This window comes from Erigeron canadensis, chromosome 2 (assembly GCF_010389155.1).
Source record: "Erigeron canadensis isolate Cc75 chromosome 2, C_canadensis_v1, whole genome shotgun sequence".
NCBI classification, from domain to species: domain Eukaryota; kingdom Viridiplantae; phylum Streptophyta; class Magnoliopsida; order Asterales; family Asteraceae; genus Erigeron; species Erigeron canadensis.
In genome coordinates, this window is record NC_057762.1 from 28,803,815 (window position 1) to 28,820,052 (window position 16,238).

Below are 16,238 nucleotides of genomic sequence, written 5' to 3' on the forward strand. Positions count from 1 at the left end.
TCACTTCACCAAATGTCGACTTAAAATTTATAATGCACTGGTAAATAACTTTACATAGAACAACTACTTGAATAAATATATAAATATAACTATAATATCTACGAGCTCGAAATCAAGTTGGCAAGTTAAATAAGTTGGTGGGTTGATTTCAAGTCACATGGGTCGGTGGATTGACAGGTTGGCGGGTTAAATAGTTTGGTGGGTTGATTTAGATAATATGAGTTGGTGGATTAACGGGTTGATTTCACTAAAAATGGGTTGTAGGTTGTGAGATCAAATGAGTTGGTAAGTCAACCTATTAAAACTGGGTTAGGGGTTGATAAATGTCAACTCGACCCAACCCAAAAAACTCAAGTTGACGGGTTAACAGATCGGAATTCAAAACCCTAACCAAATTTTTGGGTCGAATTTCGGATAAGGTCGAGTATTGACAATTTTAATACTTATCAAACCGACTGTATATATTTTACATCAAAAAGTATACAAGATTTAAGATTTTATTTTAACATACACTCGATTTAATACAATTTTGTATTTTGGGGTAAAAGTTTCTAAGGTTTATTTGATAACCCGGTCACCGACCGGGTATAAATCTAGTTATGTGGGTAGGGAATGTTAATGACTTGAAAAAGCTGTTTTGAAAAACCAAGAGTATTAATCATTATTCCTAAATCTTAAAAGTTAATTATGTGTGGAGTGAAGTTAATTACCTATGTGCATGAAAGTTAATTACCTGCGATGCTAAGGGAAATTATGCATGTAAAAAAGTTAATGACTTACAAAAGTTGTTTTAATAATCAAGAGTGTTATTTTTACTTTTTATTTTTAGAACAACATTAATATTTATTATTAGATCCTTCTTTCTAATTACACATATACACCATTAATTTATTAAACAAATTTCGAGAATTAATTGGGGTGTATTAAGAAACAATACATACCAAAACATAAATTAAATCAAATTTATTCAAAGTTATATCATATTAGCATGATATATATATATATGTATAATAGTGTTGTAAATAAAAGTTTTAAATGCCGTTATAAAGACGTTATAATGCTTAAAGGTGGGTTGCCGTTACTTTATGTGTCTTGTATGGTAGATTTAAAAGTTGCAGTCAATAAGGGTCAAAATAACGAACTTAACGAGGTTGGGGCCATGAATAATAGATGGATAGATATATTTAACCTAATGATTTTGTGTTTATTAGGTCAACTTTGGTTTTGAAACCAATACAAATTTCTTAAGAAACAGAAAGATGACCTAGTTTAAATAAAACTATCAACATTATGGGTAGGTACATTATTGTTCTAAATTTTAAATAAATAAAAAAATCATATAAAAATTGAGTATAGGTATTTTATGTTATACTTTTTAGTTTTTTATGGTTATTGACTTATTTTGTATAGATATTGTTAATATATATCTTTAAAAAAAGAAATTCCTTTATAATTTATAGTTTCCGTTATAACACCGATATATCTCCGCGAAATAAGATTTATCCTTAAAGATGGTCGGCCGCCGAGTGACCGCCGACCGTTATTTACAACCTTCGTATATATATATAGTGGCAATCAAATGAGAGCCAAATTAAAATGAGAACACTTAAAACTATATTTTGATGCATTAAAAGTCCATAAAACTGACATAGTGCATAACTAATTATCATTATTTAAGTGTTTAACAATACATTCATCCGTCAAAATTGAAAAAATCACGTTTTTTGTGGTAGAATTCTTTTTTGGAATTCGATAGGTCTTTTTATTTTATACATTATTATTAGATATATCATAATATGTGTGTGCATATTATATTTTAGTTAGTTGAAAATCATTAATAGAGATAGTGTTTGGGTTGCTTAACCATTGGAAGGAATGTGAGTGGGTTGTTGATTATAAAAAATAACTTATAAATGGGAATTGATGATCATGACAGTTTTTGAAATACTTTCATCTATATATCCTAATGTTTGTGTGTTTGATAGAGTCTATAAATAGACCAACGCATCAGAACTTTCCTCACTACGACCTTGCAATTTCTATAGCATTTCAGTCTTAAAAAAGTTAACCTCATCAATGGAAATTGTAGCAAAGTTGCAGGAAAGCATAGTGAACCTTTGTTTTTATAAAAGCTCCTGTTTAGTAGATAAACTAACCATCTACTCGGTATAATTTAACTCTTCATCAAAACCAACCAATTTAATCATGAAAACAACTTCCTTTATCCCCGTCGTCCAACGGACGGGTTTTAAGCCCTCGTTACTTATAAAGGTGACAATGAATTATAAGTAAAAGACAATGCAATAAAATAAATACTGTAAAGTAAATTGGTGAGACAATATGTATTTTTCAAGTGTATTTTTATAAGAATGTAAATATCTTAACAACCTATGAAATACAATTGATCTAATACTTGGAAATTCTCTAAACATACTTTTCTTACTAGTAGTTCAATAACATAAATTGAGCTTATCCTTTTTTTTTCTTTCTTTCTTTACTTCAATTAGTATACGTATTAATGAAGTAGGTCCCCAAATTTGATATTATCTAAGACCACAAAAACTTTAAACCAACCCCGCAGGCAGGAGAACTTCTTAGTTTGACTTTGGTTCCCATGTCGTTAATTTGGTGATATGCTGCATTCAAGTATATATTGAAAATTTATGTGTTTACTAACACTATGGGCATGTTTGGCAAGGAGCTTTTTGAAGCTTTTAGGAGCCTTAAGCTTCAAGCTTTTAAGCAAAAGCTCTTGTCTAATAAAAAGCTTTGTTTGGTTAAAAGCGCTTCAAGCTTTTAGGTAAATGAAAAAGCTTCTAATTCCTAACGCTTGTATCAGTAGCGTTTATGAAAAGCTCCTGACTTTAAGATTTATAGTTACTAAAGTAACCCTCATAATTTAATTAGCAAAGTTCGTTGAACGTATAAGCCTGTAAGGTCACTGCATATGGTCTTACAAGAAACTTTCAGGCTTTTGAATTTATCATCATTATCAACTTTGAAATTATTATCATTATCAACGTACATGCATATAAAAAAATATTTCTCACAAATCACTATGACATGTATTAAAAAATATATACTCTCTCCGTTCCACTAATTGTGTCCTATTTTGAATATTTAAAGTCTTCTTTTATAAACTTTGACCTTTAATATTTTGATTTGTATTATATAATATTTGATGAAAGTTATATGAAAGTATAATATACCATTTCTAAAGTAATTTGAAATATGAAGAACAATATATTACTGACTACTATGATAAAACTTAAATGAAATATACAAGCATATAGGTTTTATTTATGAATAAACAAATATTAATATAAATTAAATAAATACATATATTATTTTAATATTAAGCAACTTATTTTTAATTGTCTATTTTTGTCATTTTATAGATTTTATTCAAAGCTACAGTTACTTTGCCAAACACTTAAATATATCTAAAAAGCTTTCAGCTACAGCTACTGTTAACAGCTATCAGATTCCAGCTACAGCTACCAGCTACCAGCTTCTAGTTATTTTTACCAAACATACCCTATGTACCCTTATTAAATTCCAATATATAATTCATTTTATACTAATTAATAATCATGGTGATTCATTCAAACCATTTCAAACAATTTTTTTGTTGGGATATATATTTTAGTTGATCACGTTGAACGAACAAATATAATACGTAGAACTATCTGGGATCAATTTTTGTTGCTTTGTAAATTATAAAATAAGCTGTTTATATCTGGCTAAAAGAAGGAATTTACTTGACCTCTTTTGAAAACATGAGTAACTAATTTATGGGATAATAATCTACAATTATTAAATTGAAACAAAAATTAAAAAGACAGGGCCGTTAGCATCAATACCTAAATTTTTTTATCTTTTGGAAAAGTAATGAAATCAGATTAACACTCAAGTCGCGAAAATGATGGTTTAATGATAAAATCAAAAGGGAACTTAATTTGAATAGTATATTTGAAATCAAAAGGGAACTTTTGACTAAATTTTTAAATGCATAGTATATTTGAACATAAATTTGGACGTTTATGAATCCGAAAAATGTGATGGAATGTATTATTTTGTTTAATTTAATGAAAGGAAATGATTCTATTAACAAATTATTCTAAAAATCCTTTAAACTATTAGATGATAACATATAGAAAAATAAGGGACAAGATTAGAAAAAAAAAATTAGTAGATACCACATGTCACTTTCTTAAAGTATTAAAAGGATTTTTACACTATTTTGTTAGAAGTATTATTCATTTTCCTTTGTAAAACAATTATAAAACTTCTAGCTCGTGACTAAATACATTGTATCGATTGTTGTTCTTCCCTATAACTAACATTAGTTTATTTAAACACTTTTCACTAGGTTAGAACACGTGATATATAATTCAACAAATTTTTCTTATCTCATAGTCGATAAAAACAACAACAGGACCCAATCCTTGCGCGGGGTATGGGAAGGTAAGCTGTAGACAAAGGTAGAGAGACTGCTTCCATAGGGACCTCCGGCCACAAAGGAGTGCAAGACAAAAAATGAGAAATGTTTAGAAAATCATACCTGTCTGCCGAGAATCTGAAAAGAAGAAATACCTGTCTGCTGGGTCCGGCTACTATGCAGGTCGAACGTTTATCAATCATGCGTCCTACCGATATCTTAGAAACATGTTTGACAATACAAATACAAATACGAAAACAACCATATTGGGCATATTAAACAACATAAAAGTAGCAAACTAATACGTAACTCGAACAAGTAGTGGGAAACAACCAAGACAAACATACATATAAATAAGAAATGACAAAACCTGAAAAGATCCCGATTGAGCCAAGGTAGTAACTACTTCTAAACAACCTATGGAAAAAAAAGGACCTAAGGCCGCCTAGCCATCCTAATCCTAATCCTCTCACCTGCTCTTCCAAACCACTAAACTAGTCCTAAACCCCTAGTCCTCTAGATAAACTCTCATTGGTCATGTCCTCCGACAGCCATTTTGGGGGAAACAAACACAAGAGTAACCTCCGCCCTCGGTTTAAGCCTCTCGAGACTCAAGGCCAAAAACCCCTACGAAAGGTCACAGAGAACCAAAGTCTAAATAAAAAGTCTACTTAATCTAAAACCCATATGCCTTACCCTCGCATTCCACTACCTCTACCTGGAAGCTCCTCTAACGAATTCGGAATTCCGTACTTCCACCTCCATCTACCTACCACTCTTCCTGTCACGTCAAAGTCCTTTGTAGCGTAGCTAAGCCACTTCTCTAGGCCAAACCCTCACAAACCTCTTTTGGCAAGGCAATATGGTAAAAGAAGACTATCCAGGTCGGCTAAAAGTCCTACCCTAACCTAATATTCTACTCTAATCCTAGTTCTCCATGTCGTCCTATCTGACACCATGTCCTCCGACAGGCCAAGTTCTATTAGATCCTTCGCTAATAGATCCTCCCACCTCATCTTTGGTCGCCCCCTTCTTCGTATGCCGTCCACGTGAATAGACTCCGCTCTCCTTAGTGGTGCAGTTTTATCCTTTCTCCTAACATGGCCAAACCATCTCAAGCGCTCTTCCTTTAGCTTGTTAATGATGGTCCCTACTTCAAGTTCTGCTCTAAAAACTCCCGTCGGGATCTTGTCTGCTAAGGTCTTCCCGCAAGTCCACCTTAACATCCTCATCTCAGCCACTTCTACTCAAGCCATTTGGGCTTTCGTCATCGCCCAACATTCTGACCCGTATAGCATAACCGGTCTAATAGCCACTCTATAAAACTTCCCTTTCAGCTTTAGCGGGATCCTCTTGTCGCACATGACTCTAGTAGCTGCTCTCCACTTCATCCATCCGGCTTGAATTCGATGTGTCACGTATTCGTCTATCCCCCCCGATTTGTGTATCACTGATCCCAGGTATCTAAAAGACTCCTTCGGACGCAATATGCGGCCCCCAATGCTAATAACCTCATCCCCATTTTGTCTTATCTCCTGGTTATCGAAGTCACATCTAAGGTATTCTGTCTTCTCTCGGCTCATGCACAAACCATGGTCTTCAAGGGCTTCTCTCCATTTCTCTAGCCTCTGGTTTAGTTCCTCCGTCGATCTCGCTATCAGCGCAATGTCATCGGCAAAAATCATACACCACGGTAGTTCAACCTGTAGGCCCCTGGACAGTTCGTCTAAGATCAACGTAAAAAGGTATGGGTTAAACGCCAAACCCTAGTGTAGGCCCATATCTACCGAGAAAAGTTCTGTGTTCCCCACAGGGGTTCGAACACCGGTCCTCGCCCTATCGTACATATCCATAATAACCCTAATGTATTTCCCAGTAACCCCTTTCGCTTGTAGCGTCCTCCAAATCAGCTGTCGTGGTACACTATCGTATGCCTTTTCCAAATCTAGGAAGGCACAGTGTATCGCTTTTTGTCTTTCCCTATACTTTTCCATAAGGCTTTTGGTGATGTGAATAGCCTCCATTGTCGACCTACCTGGCATAAAACCGAATTGGTTCTCTGCCACCTTTGTAACCCTTCTAAGCCTCATCTGTATCACTCTCTCCCATAACTTCATGGTATGACTTAGGAGTTTAATGCCCCTATAGTTGCTACAACTCTGCACGTCCCCCTTGTTCTTATAGATAGGTATGACCTCGCTAAGTCTCCATTCTTCTGGCATTTTTTCACTTGTCCAAATCTTGTTGAAAAGGCTTGTCAGCAAGCTTATCCCCACATCTCCCAAGCATCTCCATGCCTCGATAGGAATTTGGTCTGGACCTGTTGCTTTGCTTCTCCCCATCTTCTTTAGGGCAAGCCTTACTTCCTCTTGGCTGATCCTCGGAGTATCGTCGTTGTCGCAGCATATGTCTGAGTGAGTACTGTGATCGATTCCTCCTTCACTTCGCCCCGACTCTCTCCTATTAAACAGGTTGGCGAAGTACTCTTCCCATCTTTTCCTAATGTCTTCCACCTTCACAATGCTCCGTCCGCTTTCATCCCTAATATAGATGACGTCTCCTAAATCCCTACGTTTTCTCTCCCTTGCTTTAGCAATTCTGAATATATCGTTTTTGCCTTCCTTGGAGTCTACTTTCTTATACAGTTCTTCGTACGCTCTTTCTTTTGCTATAGCTACAATCTTCTTTGCCTCTTTCTTGGCTTCGTAGTATCTCTGCCTAGCCAAGGACCAGTCCTCATTTGTCCCGTTTTGCTTGCTCTTGATAAGTTCTTTAAAGCAACTAAGTTTTGTCGCAACCTTGGTCTGGACTTCTTCACTGATCCACCAAGATTCCCTACCCTCTTTCCGCTGACTACCTGTCCCTCTTGTTTCCCCTAGTACCGCCTTTTCCATCTCCCTCATACCCTTTGCCAAGTGTGTCCACAACTGATCAGCATCCATATGCTCGCCGTTTTGAATCTCTAATGAGAACCTCGCGCTGGTCGTCGATCTAAACGTCTCTGCTGCTTCACCCATAAGGTTTTTCCAAAGGATTCTTGGCCTTACAGCCTTCTCTGTCTTGGTTGCTCGTCTAATCAAGAATAAATCCAAAACTAGCAGTTTATGTTGGGAGTATCAACCCTCTTTAGGGAGGACCTTGCAATCTTTACAAGCCCTGAAGTCTCCTTTACGCACCAGGAAGTAGTCGATCTGCGTTTCATTGCCGCCGCTCTGGAAGGTAATCAACTGAGATTTCCTCTTTCGGAAGAACGAGTTTGCTATTACCAGGTCATGCGCAGTAGCGAATTCCAATATCATGCGCCCCTCTTCATTCCTCCGACCAAATCCTAAACCCCCGTGTATACCCGGGTAGCCGTCTGACTGTACTCCTATATGCCCATTTAAGTCTCCTCCTAAAACTAGTCATTGGTCATCCGGGCAACTCCTCACGAGCTCATCCAGTGAGTCCCAAAAACTCTTCTTCTCTCCCTCACTCCGGCCCGACTGGGGGCATACGTGCTGATCACGTTTATAGTCTCCTCTTGTATCACTAATCTCACCAACATCAACCTATCCCCGTGTCTTTCCACATGTACTACAAAGTCTTTAAGTCGATCTGTCATGATGATCCCTACTCCATTTATCGACTTAGGCGCTCCAGAATACCAAAGCTTGAATCCATTCCCATCTCTAGTGCTTTTACCTGTCCACTTAGTTTTCTGAAAACACGCAATGTCTGTTTTACACCTAGCCAAAGCGTCTTCTAGCTCTAAAAGCTTTCCCTTAAGTGTACCTACATTCCAGCTCCCTAATCTAAGCCTAAAGGTTCTCTTTACTCTAGCATTAACCCCCCTATGCCTGCCCGTCCCCGAAACAGAAGGACATGACCTCACGTAACCATTTGCAAGAGACAGCTTAAACTAAAAACTCTACAAGTAATTATACTAATCAAGAAAAGAACAACAACAACAAATTAATAATATATCAAGAGAACCTTAAATTAAATTTCCCCTTGAAATCAGGGATCTCTAAGATCTAACAAAAGCTTAAAAAATAATAATATATCAAAAAATTATCCTAAATAATAACAATAATAATCTATCTATATAATAATCTATCTATCTATATAATAACAATAATAATCTATCTATATAACTTGATAGCTATATAATTATCTCAACTAATTGAATATTATCACTACACAGATCAAATGCATCAAAAAAATGTTTTTTAAAAAAAAAAGATACCTTAAGAGATGAAATAGGTGAGAACGATGTGGATCTAAAACTACATACAATTTATATGTAGTTAAGAGTAAATCATTAATTAACTAGGTTAGTCCCGTGCATTACACGTTTAAATCTTATTCATCATTGATTTTCATAAGTTATATATAATTAAAATAATCGTGGAAGTTGAAATGAATGATTATATATAAAATATGTGTTCACGTGGATTCAAGTAAAAATATAATAAATCGAAGGTATTAAACATTATTACGAAGAATTAGTTGTAAAGATCAAAAGAAACCGTCCTATTCTTTTACAGTAAAACTAATTGGAAGATTATATACTTTAGGCGTTTACATACACTTTTATGAATTTTTATAGCTCATCAATCTTTTTTCATATGACACGCAACTTGAATTAAATGGTAGCAAACACGACAAAAAAAAAAAAAAGTAAAATCAACTATCACCTTCATTATCTACATACAATAACATATTTTGTTAAAAATGTAGGAATGAAAGAGACGGGTTATAATCGATGTGTTAAACTTATTTATCTCCTAAGATAAGTTTCAAATCATAAGATCTTTACCAATTGCATCTTTCTTCCAAGTATATTCGAAACTCAAACTCTTACATTTATATTCCGTGTCCTAAATGTTACTGCTTGAATGCATGAATAATAAAAATAAAAAAGTTATAATATACATAAATAGATATACATTAGTTAAAATGCAAAATCTAAACTCCACACCTTATTTTCTTTTGGTCGGAAGAATTAAGAAACAAAAGTTTTGTTTGTGGCTAAAAACTAAGTCATTTTTTAAGAAAAAGTTTTTTCCTACTACTCCCCAACCAAGTAGTAATACTTTGTTTGCTCTCTTTTTGCTCCGACGGCTGGGAATCAAAGGAAACGATGAAATATATTTTAAAATAATCGATAAAAACTTAAATACATAAACTCGAAATAAAAATTATAAAATAACGTAAATAAAAATACATTAATTAAAAGTGCAATAAAAAATCAGTTGTTTTTTCTTTTGTTCGAAACAAATAAAGAATCAAGGTTTTTTTTTTGCTAAAGAAAAACTTTTGTTTTTTTTCTCTTGCTAACCAAGTTGTTCGCAAATACAAAATAATTTTTTTTTTACTACTTTGTTTGCTTTATTTTTATTACAACAGCTAGCAAGCAAAATAAACTATGAATTTAAACGTTATAATCTTTTTTTACGACTGATATTGTAAGAAAGCTATAGAATTTATAAAATGAACTGAAATAACTAAAGGCTTAGAAGACCTCTGTTCTATCCATTAGACAATTAGTACTTTTCATAAAGAAGAGATAATTCGGGAGAGATGGTTGAGTGGTTTAATTAAAATATCTCTTAATTTAACATGTTCGTTAATGTACTCTTTATTTATCTTGGCTCATATTAGAAGATTTTATTGTAATAATCCTTTCTTCATAAGAATGCGTTTACATTCTTTAACTAAATGTAAGTACTAAAAATATGAATTTTAGAATACCAAAATTTTAGTGTTTTGATAAATTTCTACCTATTTTAAGTTCAATATAATTTTTATACATATAAATTTGTTACTTGTTTGCACTAGCTAAAAATGCGAATAATATTGCAAAGTTGTTTTTCGTAGCTATCTGTTAATATTAAAATATATATTATATTATTTTTGGTATTAAGACATATTAATATAGGATGCTTTTATTATATTTTTAATTATATTTATTTATATTTTATTAAAGGATGTTTGAGGTTTTAGGATAGTGAATATTAATATAGCAAAGTAGATTAATGGTCATGCATATCTGGGATCTATACTTTGAGATTTCGATACAAGAGTTTATAGTGGCCGACATTTTTTTCATATGATTTAGCCTTTGGTTTTAAAAAACAAATAACAATTAACTTCTAGATTAAGTGGCAAGTATGACTTGAATGCATATAAATGGTCGACGGTTCGAGTCCCTAATTATATATAGAGATAGATTTAATATAAATGCAATTGCATATGTGGCAGCTTACGTGTCTAACATCTGAGCTACCAACAACATATGAACGCCATATAGGAAAAAGATGACATGGCGTAAATAGAAGCATGCCACATAAGCTCTTGGAGATAGAGAATTCTATATATATAGAGATGAATGAATTGGACTGCTAACAAACAGAACAGATGAGATTAGCAGTAGGGGCGAAATAAACAAATCTCTCAGCGGATTTTGCGTTAGATGACTGGGATCTTACACCTTTTATATAATTATTATTATTATTACAAATAGTAAGTACATATCATCAGTGTAGTATATGTATATAACGAAAAAGGAATTGCAGTCATAAAATATATACTCGTATTAAACTTTAGATATACATATTATACTAGGTTTTTTCTCGTGCGTTGCACGACCTAAGTTAAATTTCTAACAAATAAAAGCTTAACATAAAAGAAAACCTCAAGAGAAGAACGGACATAAATTTTTGTGAAGTTTTCATATCCTTAAACGTATACAACAACAACAACAATAACAACAAGACCCAATCCTTGCGCGGAGTATGGGGGAGGTAAGCTGTAGACAGTCTTACCTCTACACAAAGGTAGAGAGACTGCTTCCATAGGGACCTCCGGCCACAAAGGAGTGCAAGACGGAAAATGAGAAATGTTTAGAAAATCATACCTGTCTGCCGAGAATCTGAAAAGAAGAAATACTTGTCTGCTGGGTCCGGCTACTATGCGGGTCGAACGTTTATCACTCATGCGTCCTACCGATATCTTAGAAACATGTTTGACAATACAAATACAAATACAAATACAAATACGAAAGCAACCATATTGGGCATATTAAACAACATCCTTAAACGTATAAACCACGGCAATCCCGGATACTGTTATTACATCTATTATTAAAAACAGTTATATCTGCAAACCATGTGGTTACAATAGTATTTTCATTCTCAAGTACGACACACCTTATCATGCATATATATAAGAAGATGTATCATGTATTTATCAATCATTAATGTTAAAAAATATGAATCGTAAGGAAAATGTATCATTGGATGATATCTTCCTTAATGTTAATGAAAGTTAAAATATTTAAAGAAAAATAAAAATATATATTTTTAGAATAGAATCTCAGCTAAAAGTAAATATTATTGTTATGGACTTATAAGAAGAACATATCTTATCATCATATGTATATAAGAAGATATCTTTTAATATACTAAAAAAGCTCAGTTGTTCTAATAATTTATTAACCAATCACAGCTCTCGATTTCCTCCGGTTGATAAGTTTAACCATCTCACTCTTTATATAGTAAAGTTGTTTTGAAGGTCACACATTCTATGCATTTACATACTCTCTAATAACTTTTTTTAGATAAACAATCTTTTTTTATATAAAATGTAATAATTTGAATAAAACGGTAATAAAGACAACCACTATAGAAAGAAAAATAAAAAGAGCATCAATAACTATAACCTTTATTATCAACACATAATAACATGTTTTGCTAAAAAATGTTGAAATGGAAGAGGCGATATGTAATCAGGGATTCCAGGCGCGCTCTCTATATGTGGACCTGGTTAAGAAAACATATTCATCGAATTTGCTCACTCATTATTAAGAATTTTATGATACTTATTAAATTAATGAAGTTTTTATAAACAACTCATGTTGATACACGTGGATTAAATATAGTTATAAGAAGAGAATATAATCACTTATTCATTATAAACTTAGTAATAAAAGTATAGTATGTGAACCTATTAAGGAAATCATTTAAAATTTTTAATCATTTAATTAATTTAAAAAAACCTAATAATTATTATTTAGATATATTTTTATATTAGTATTTGTAGAAAAAATCTCATTAGTTATACACTTTTTTGTATTAAAAGCACGATTTACAACAAATGGTTACTTGAATACTAAATCCAAATCAATATGAACTCCATTTAAGATTCATTCTATCTTTCAATACAAAAAATACAAAAATTTTTCTCCCTTTTTATATATTAGCTTTGCGTATGAATGTTTAAAGTTACAATTGTCACTCAAATTAACAGTCTTAATTGCTATCAATAAATATGAAAACAATCCTAATTGTTATCTAATTAGTAATTATTATATGACAGGTGATTGAAAATAAACTTATTTGTGTTGTGGGTCTGCATCATGATCAAATACATATACTTGAATGTTAAGTATGATCACAAGTATATATATACTTTAATTTTTAATTATCTTTTAAATTAATATCAAATTATGAGTACAATTAGTTTTAAAAATTTTATAATAGAGGAATTATTGTAGTATGTGTCTTGTGAAATGACCACGACAAACAATTCCATCAGTATGACTCAGCAAATAATGACAGTGACGAACTTTTGATTATTGTACTACAACTTGCAAAGTATAACACTTGGAGTCGTATATTTTTAAAATTATAAGCTTTTATTACTTACATGTATGAAGATATAATAATGATAATATCGTAAATCTCGTGTCTAGTGTTGAACACGGGTCTAAAATCTAGTATGATTACATGGTATTACCACCAATTTAATTCAAAATAACAATTCAATTACTTACATGCTCTACATCGAATGAATAGGTATAACCTAGCTGATAGATATTAATATATGTAATATAATGAGATTGTATGGAAAATTAGAAGTTACATAAAATAATACTTATTAGTTAAATATAGTAATAAAATTAAATAAGTAAACTTGAAAGTTGAGAGAATAAAAAAATACTTATATAAAAACAAGTATATCTATTGTAAAAGCAAAACTTTAACATAAAACACTTTGATAGTCTAATGGTTTGGCCATTTAATATTCCTTTTCGCGTCGTCGGTTCGAGACCATTTTGGTTGTTCGCTCTTGAACTTTTAGTATTTTTAATTCATAAGCTATATATGTATACGTGGCCAATGTGGTGTCCGCTTACGTGTCGACATCTAGAGACAATTAACGTGGAAACGTCACGTAGGAAAAAGATGATGTGACGATACCAGAGGTATGCCACATCATCACTTTGAGATAGAGAATTATATATATACAAGGTTTTTTACCCGCACGATGTGCGGATATTAAATTTATTTTTTAAAAGTTTTAATATTGACATTGAAATCAATAATATATATAATGTTCAACATTTAAATATCAAAAAAAAAATTAAACTTAGTTGAACATATTTAGAAACTTAATGGTGTTGTGCTACTTGCATGCTGAAAATTATTTTAAATGAGATTGACAATATCTTGTGGCTGCATACTTGCATAGTGAAAATTGTTTTTTACCAACCCATGTTTTTATTAAAACAATTGCTACCCATGAAAGAAATGAACCCGCATAACCCGTAAGTTCAATGAATCAAATTTTGATATCATTATCTAGTTAAAAATATTTAAATTCCTATAATGAAACGATTTTGATAATATACGATTTGATTAAATGAATCTAAGATCAAAAAAGTTAGATAAAGAATATTGCCTTTACAGGGAAAAAAAAAGATATATAGAAAATTTAAACTCATATTTAAGTTTATACGGTTTTAGTTTTCTTTTTTTGCATATGGGATTTGTTTTTTAAATATAAGGGATTTGGTTTCTTAAGTTTGTGTATAAATATCTTTTTTATTTAATATTTAATGGATAAATATTGTCAAAAAAATGTGATAATGACACATAGGATAAAAACCTATGTGGCAAATTTTAAAAATAGCTTTATATTGAGGAGGGCTTTAAAAGGTTAAGATTCCTATTGTTTTAATAAATATATAGATATGTCTTTTACCCGCATGATGTGCGGCTATTTAAAATAACCTACGTAAAAAGAATAAAAATGAACATGAACTAATATATAATAATACATTAAAGCATATAAATTTTTTGAGAAATATAATGATGTATAAAGCACATAAAAATTAACAACCCAATTACTTTTCATATTAAAAGTCGAAAAGTTTTTGAAGATGAAATCAAAAACCAACTCTAAAAAAAAATATATGACAATAGTGTGATGTGTCGACACAATTATGTAATCTATATATGAAACTAATGTTGGTTTTTAGGAAACAAAATCAATTTTATTAATTTCATAATTTTATTTTTTACATACCAATATATATTTAATATTTTTTATTGCATAAATAAATAAATAAATATTGTGGAAAATTATAGAGATGACACATAAAATAAAATCCTATATGGCAAATTTTAAAAATAGTTTTAAATTAAAAAGGATTTTAAAAAGCTAGGATTCCAACTGTTTTAATATTTATATAGATATATATAAATTGAATAATACTAATAAAACTTACAGATTGAAGTCTGAGATTATGATGATAGGGGAAAAATCAAGAAACAAAAATCAGAAATTGTGAAAGAAAATGAGATTTATTAATTGAATTAAGAAATAAGGAAAGATCGGAGATTTAATTTTTCTAATTATATTTAAGTAAAATATTGTTGTTTTGATATTGAGAAGGACCTAGAGAAAAGGAGGAAAACTATCTATTTAAGTAAGATAGTCGATAAAGTATGTTACTCCGGGAAACTTAACGTTAAAATAAACAGATCGGAAGATTGAAAAACTGAATCCACGTATTAATGAATTTTACTTTAGTTCGAGTTCAAGTTATCATATCTGTGGGTTCGGAAGTCCGAGTTTCATTCCAAGGTCATCAAACATAAAAGTAGAAATGACCAAATAAAAAATAGAAAAAACATACAATCATACGACATAGCATACAACAACATGTGTTGGTCTTTTAAGCACGCACGCTATTTATATATAAAGTATTTTTTTACCCAAGTTTTGTCCTGATAAACATAACGTTGCATAATACATAAATAATTATAAATATACATTAAAGAACGTATCATAAAAAAATCATATATAATAATTCATGACACGTATGAGCAAACAAATTTGACATGAATTATACAATAATATTAGAAAAAGTTTGATATAAATGATTTTTATTTTTATTTTTTTGAAATACATAAATGATTATAGCATTTACAATGGTTGACATGTATTAGCATTTACAGATTATAACATATATAGGACTTCTTCATTATGATAAAATGAGCATATAATACAGTAACTAATTAGGTCGTAAATATTGAATGACAAATATATGGGTTAAAAGGGGATGAAAAAAAAAGGTAGTCCAAAGAGGGGCACATGGTGAATATTAAGTCACAGTAATATATATAATTCTAAATGTCATGCGCATTACATTAATGTTTGTCATTTGTTGTCATCAAAGATAATAGTAGAAATCACCGGTTCGATAACAAAAACATTTGGTCTATTTGCTTTTCGTTGCTCCACCAGTTGCGAAATTACTACGTGTATTAACAAAGTTCCGAATTTTTGGCAACTAAACGAAAGTAGTTATGAAGTTTTGGCAATTTTTATTAGAGTTTATTATTGAAATGACACCTAACATATACGTCATATTATATTACTTGTTTCATATATTTTCTTTAGAAATATCCACTCGGACCATACTGGAGGCTAACGCCGTCACGTGACCGTTAACCACGCCCCCCCC

General features: G+C 31.5%; 1 protein-coding gene across 1 annotated transcript; it reads right to left on the reverse strand.

The window, feature by feature from the left end:
- Positions 1-5,688: 5,688 nt before the first annotated feature.
- Positions 5,689-9,126, reverse strand: LOC122588036. Its single transcript, XM_043760183.1, has 4 exons — positions 9,121-9,126; positions 7,939-8,342; positions 6,229-7,513; positions 5,689-6,144 (listed from the first exon to the last, which is right to left on the reverse strand). Exons 1-4 carry the CDS (start codon positions 9,124-9,126, stop codon positions 5,689-5,691), a joined length of 2,151 nt encoding a protein of 716 aa, XP_043616118.1.
- Between the last annotated feature and the right edge of the window lie 7,112 nt (positions 9,127-16,238).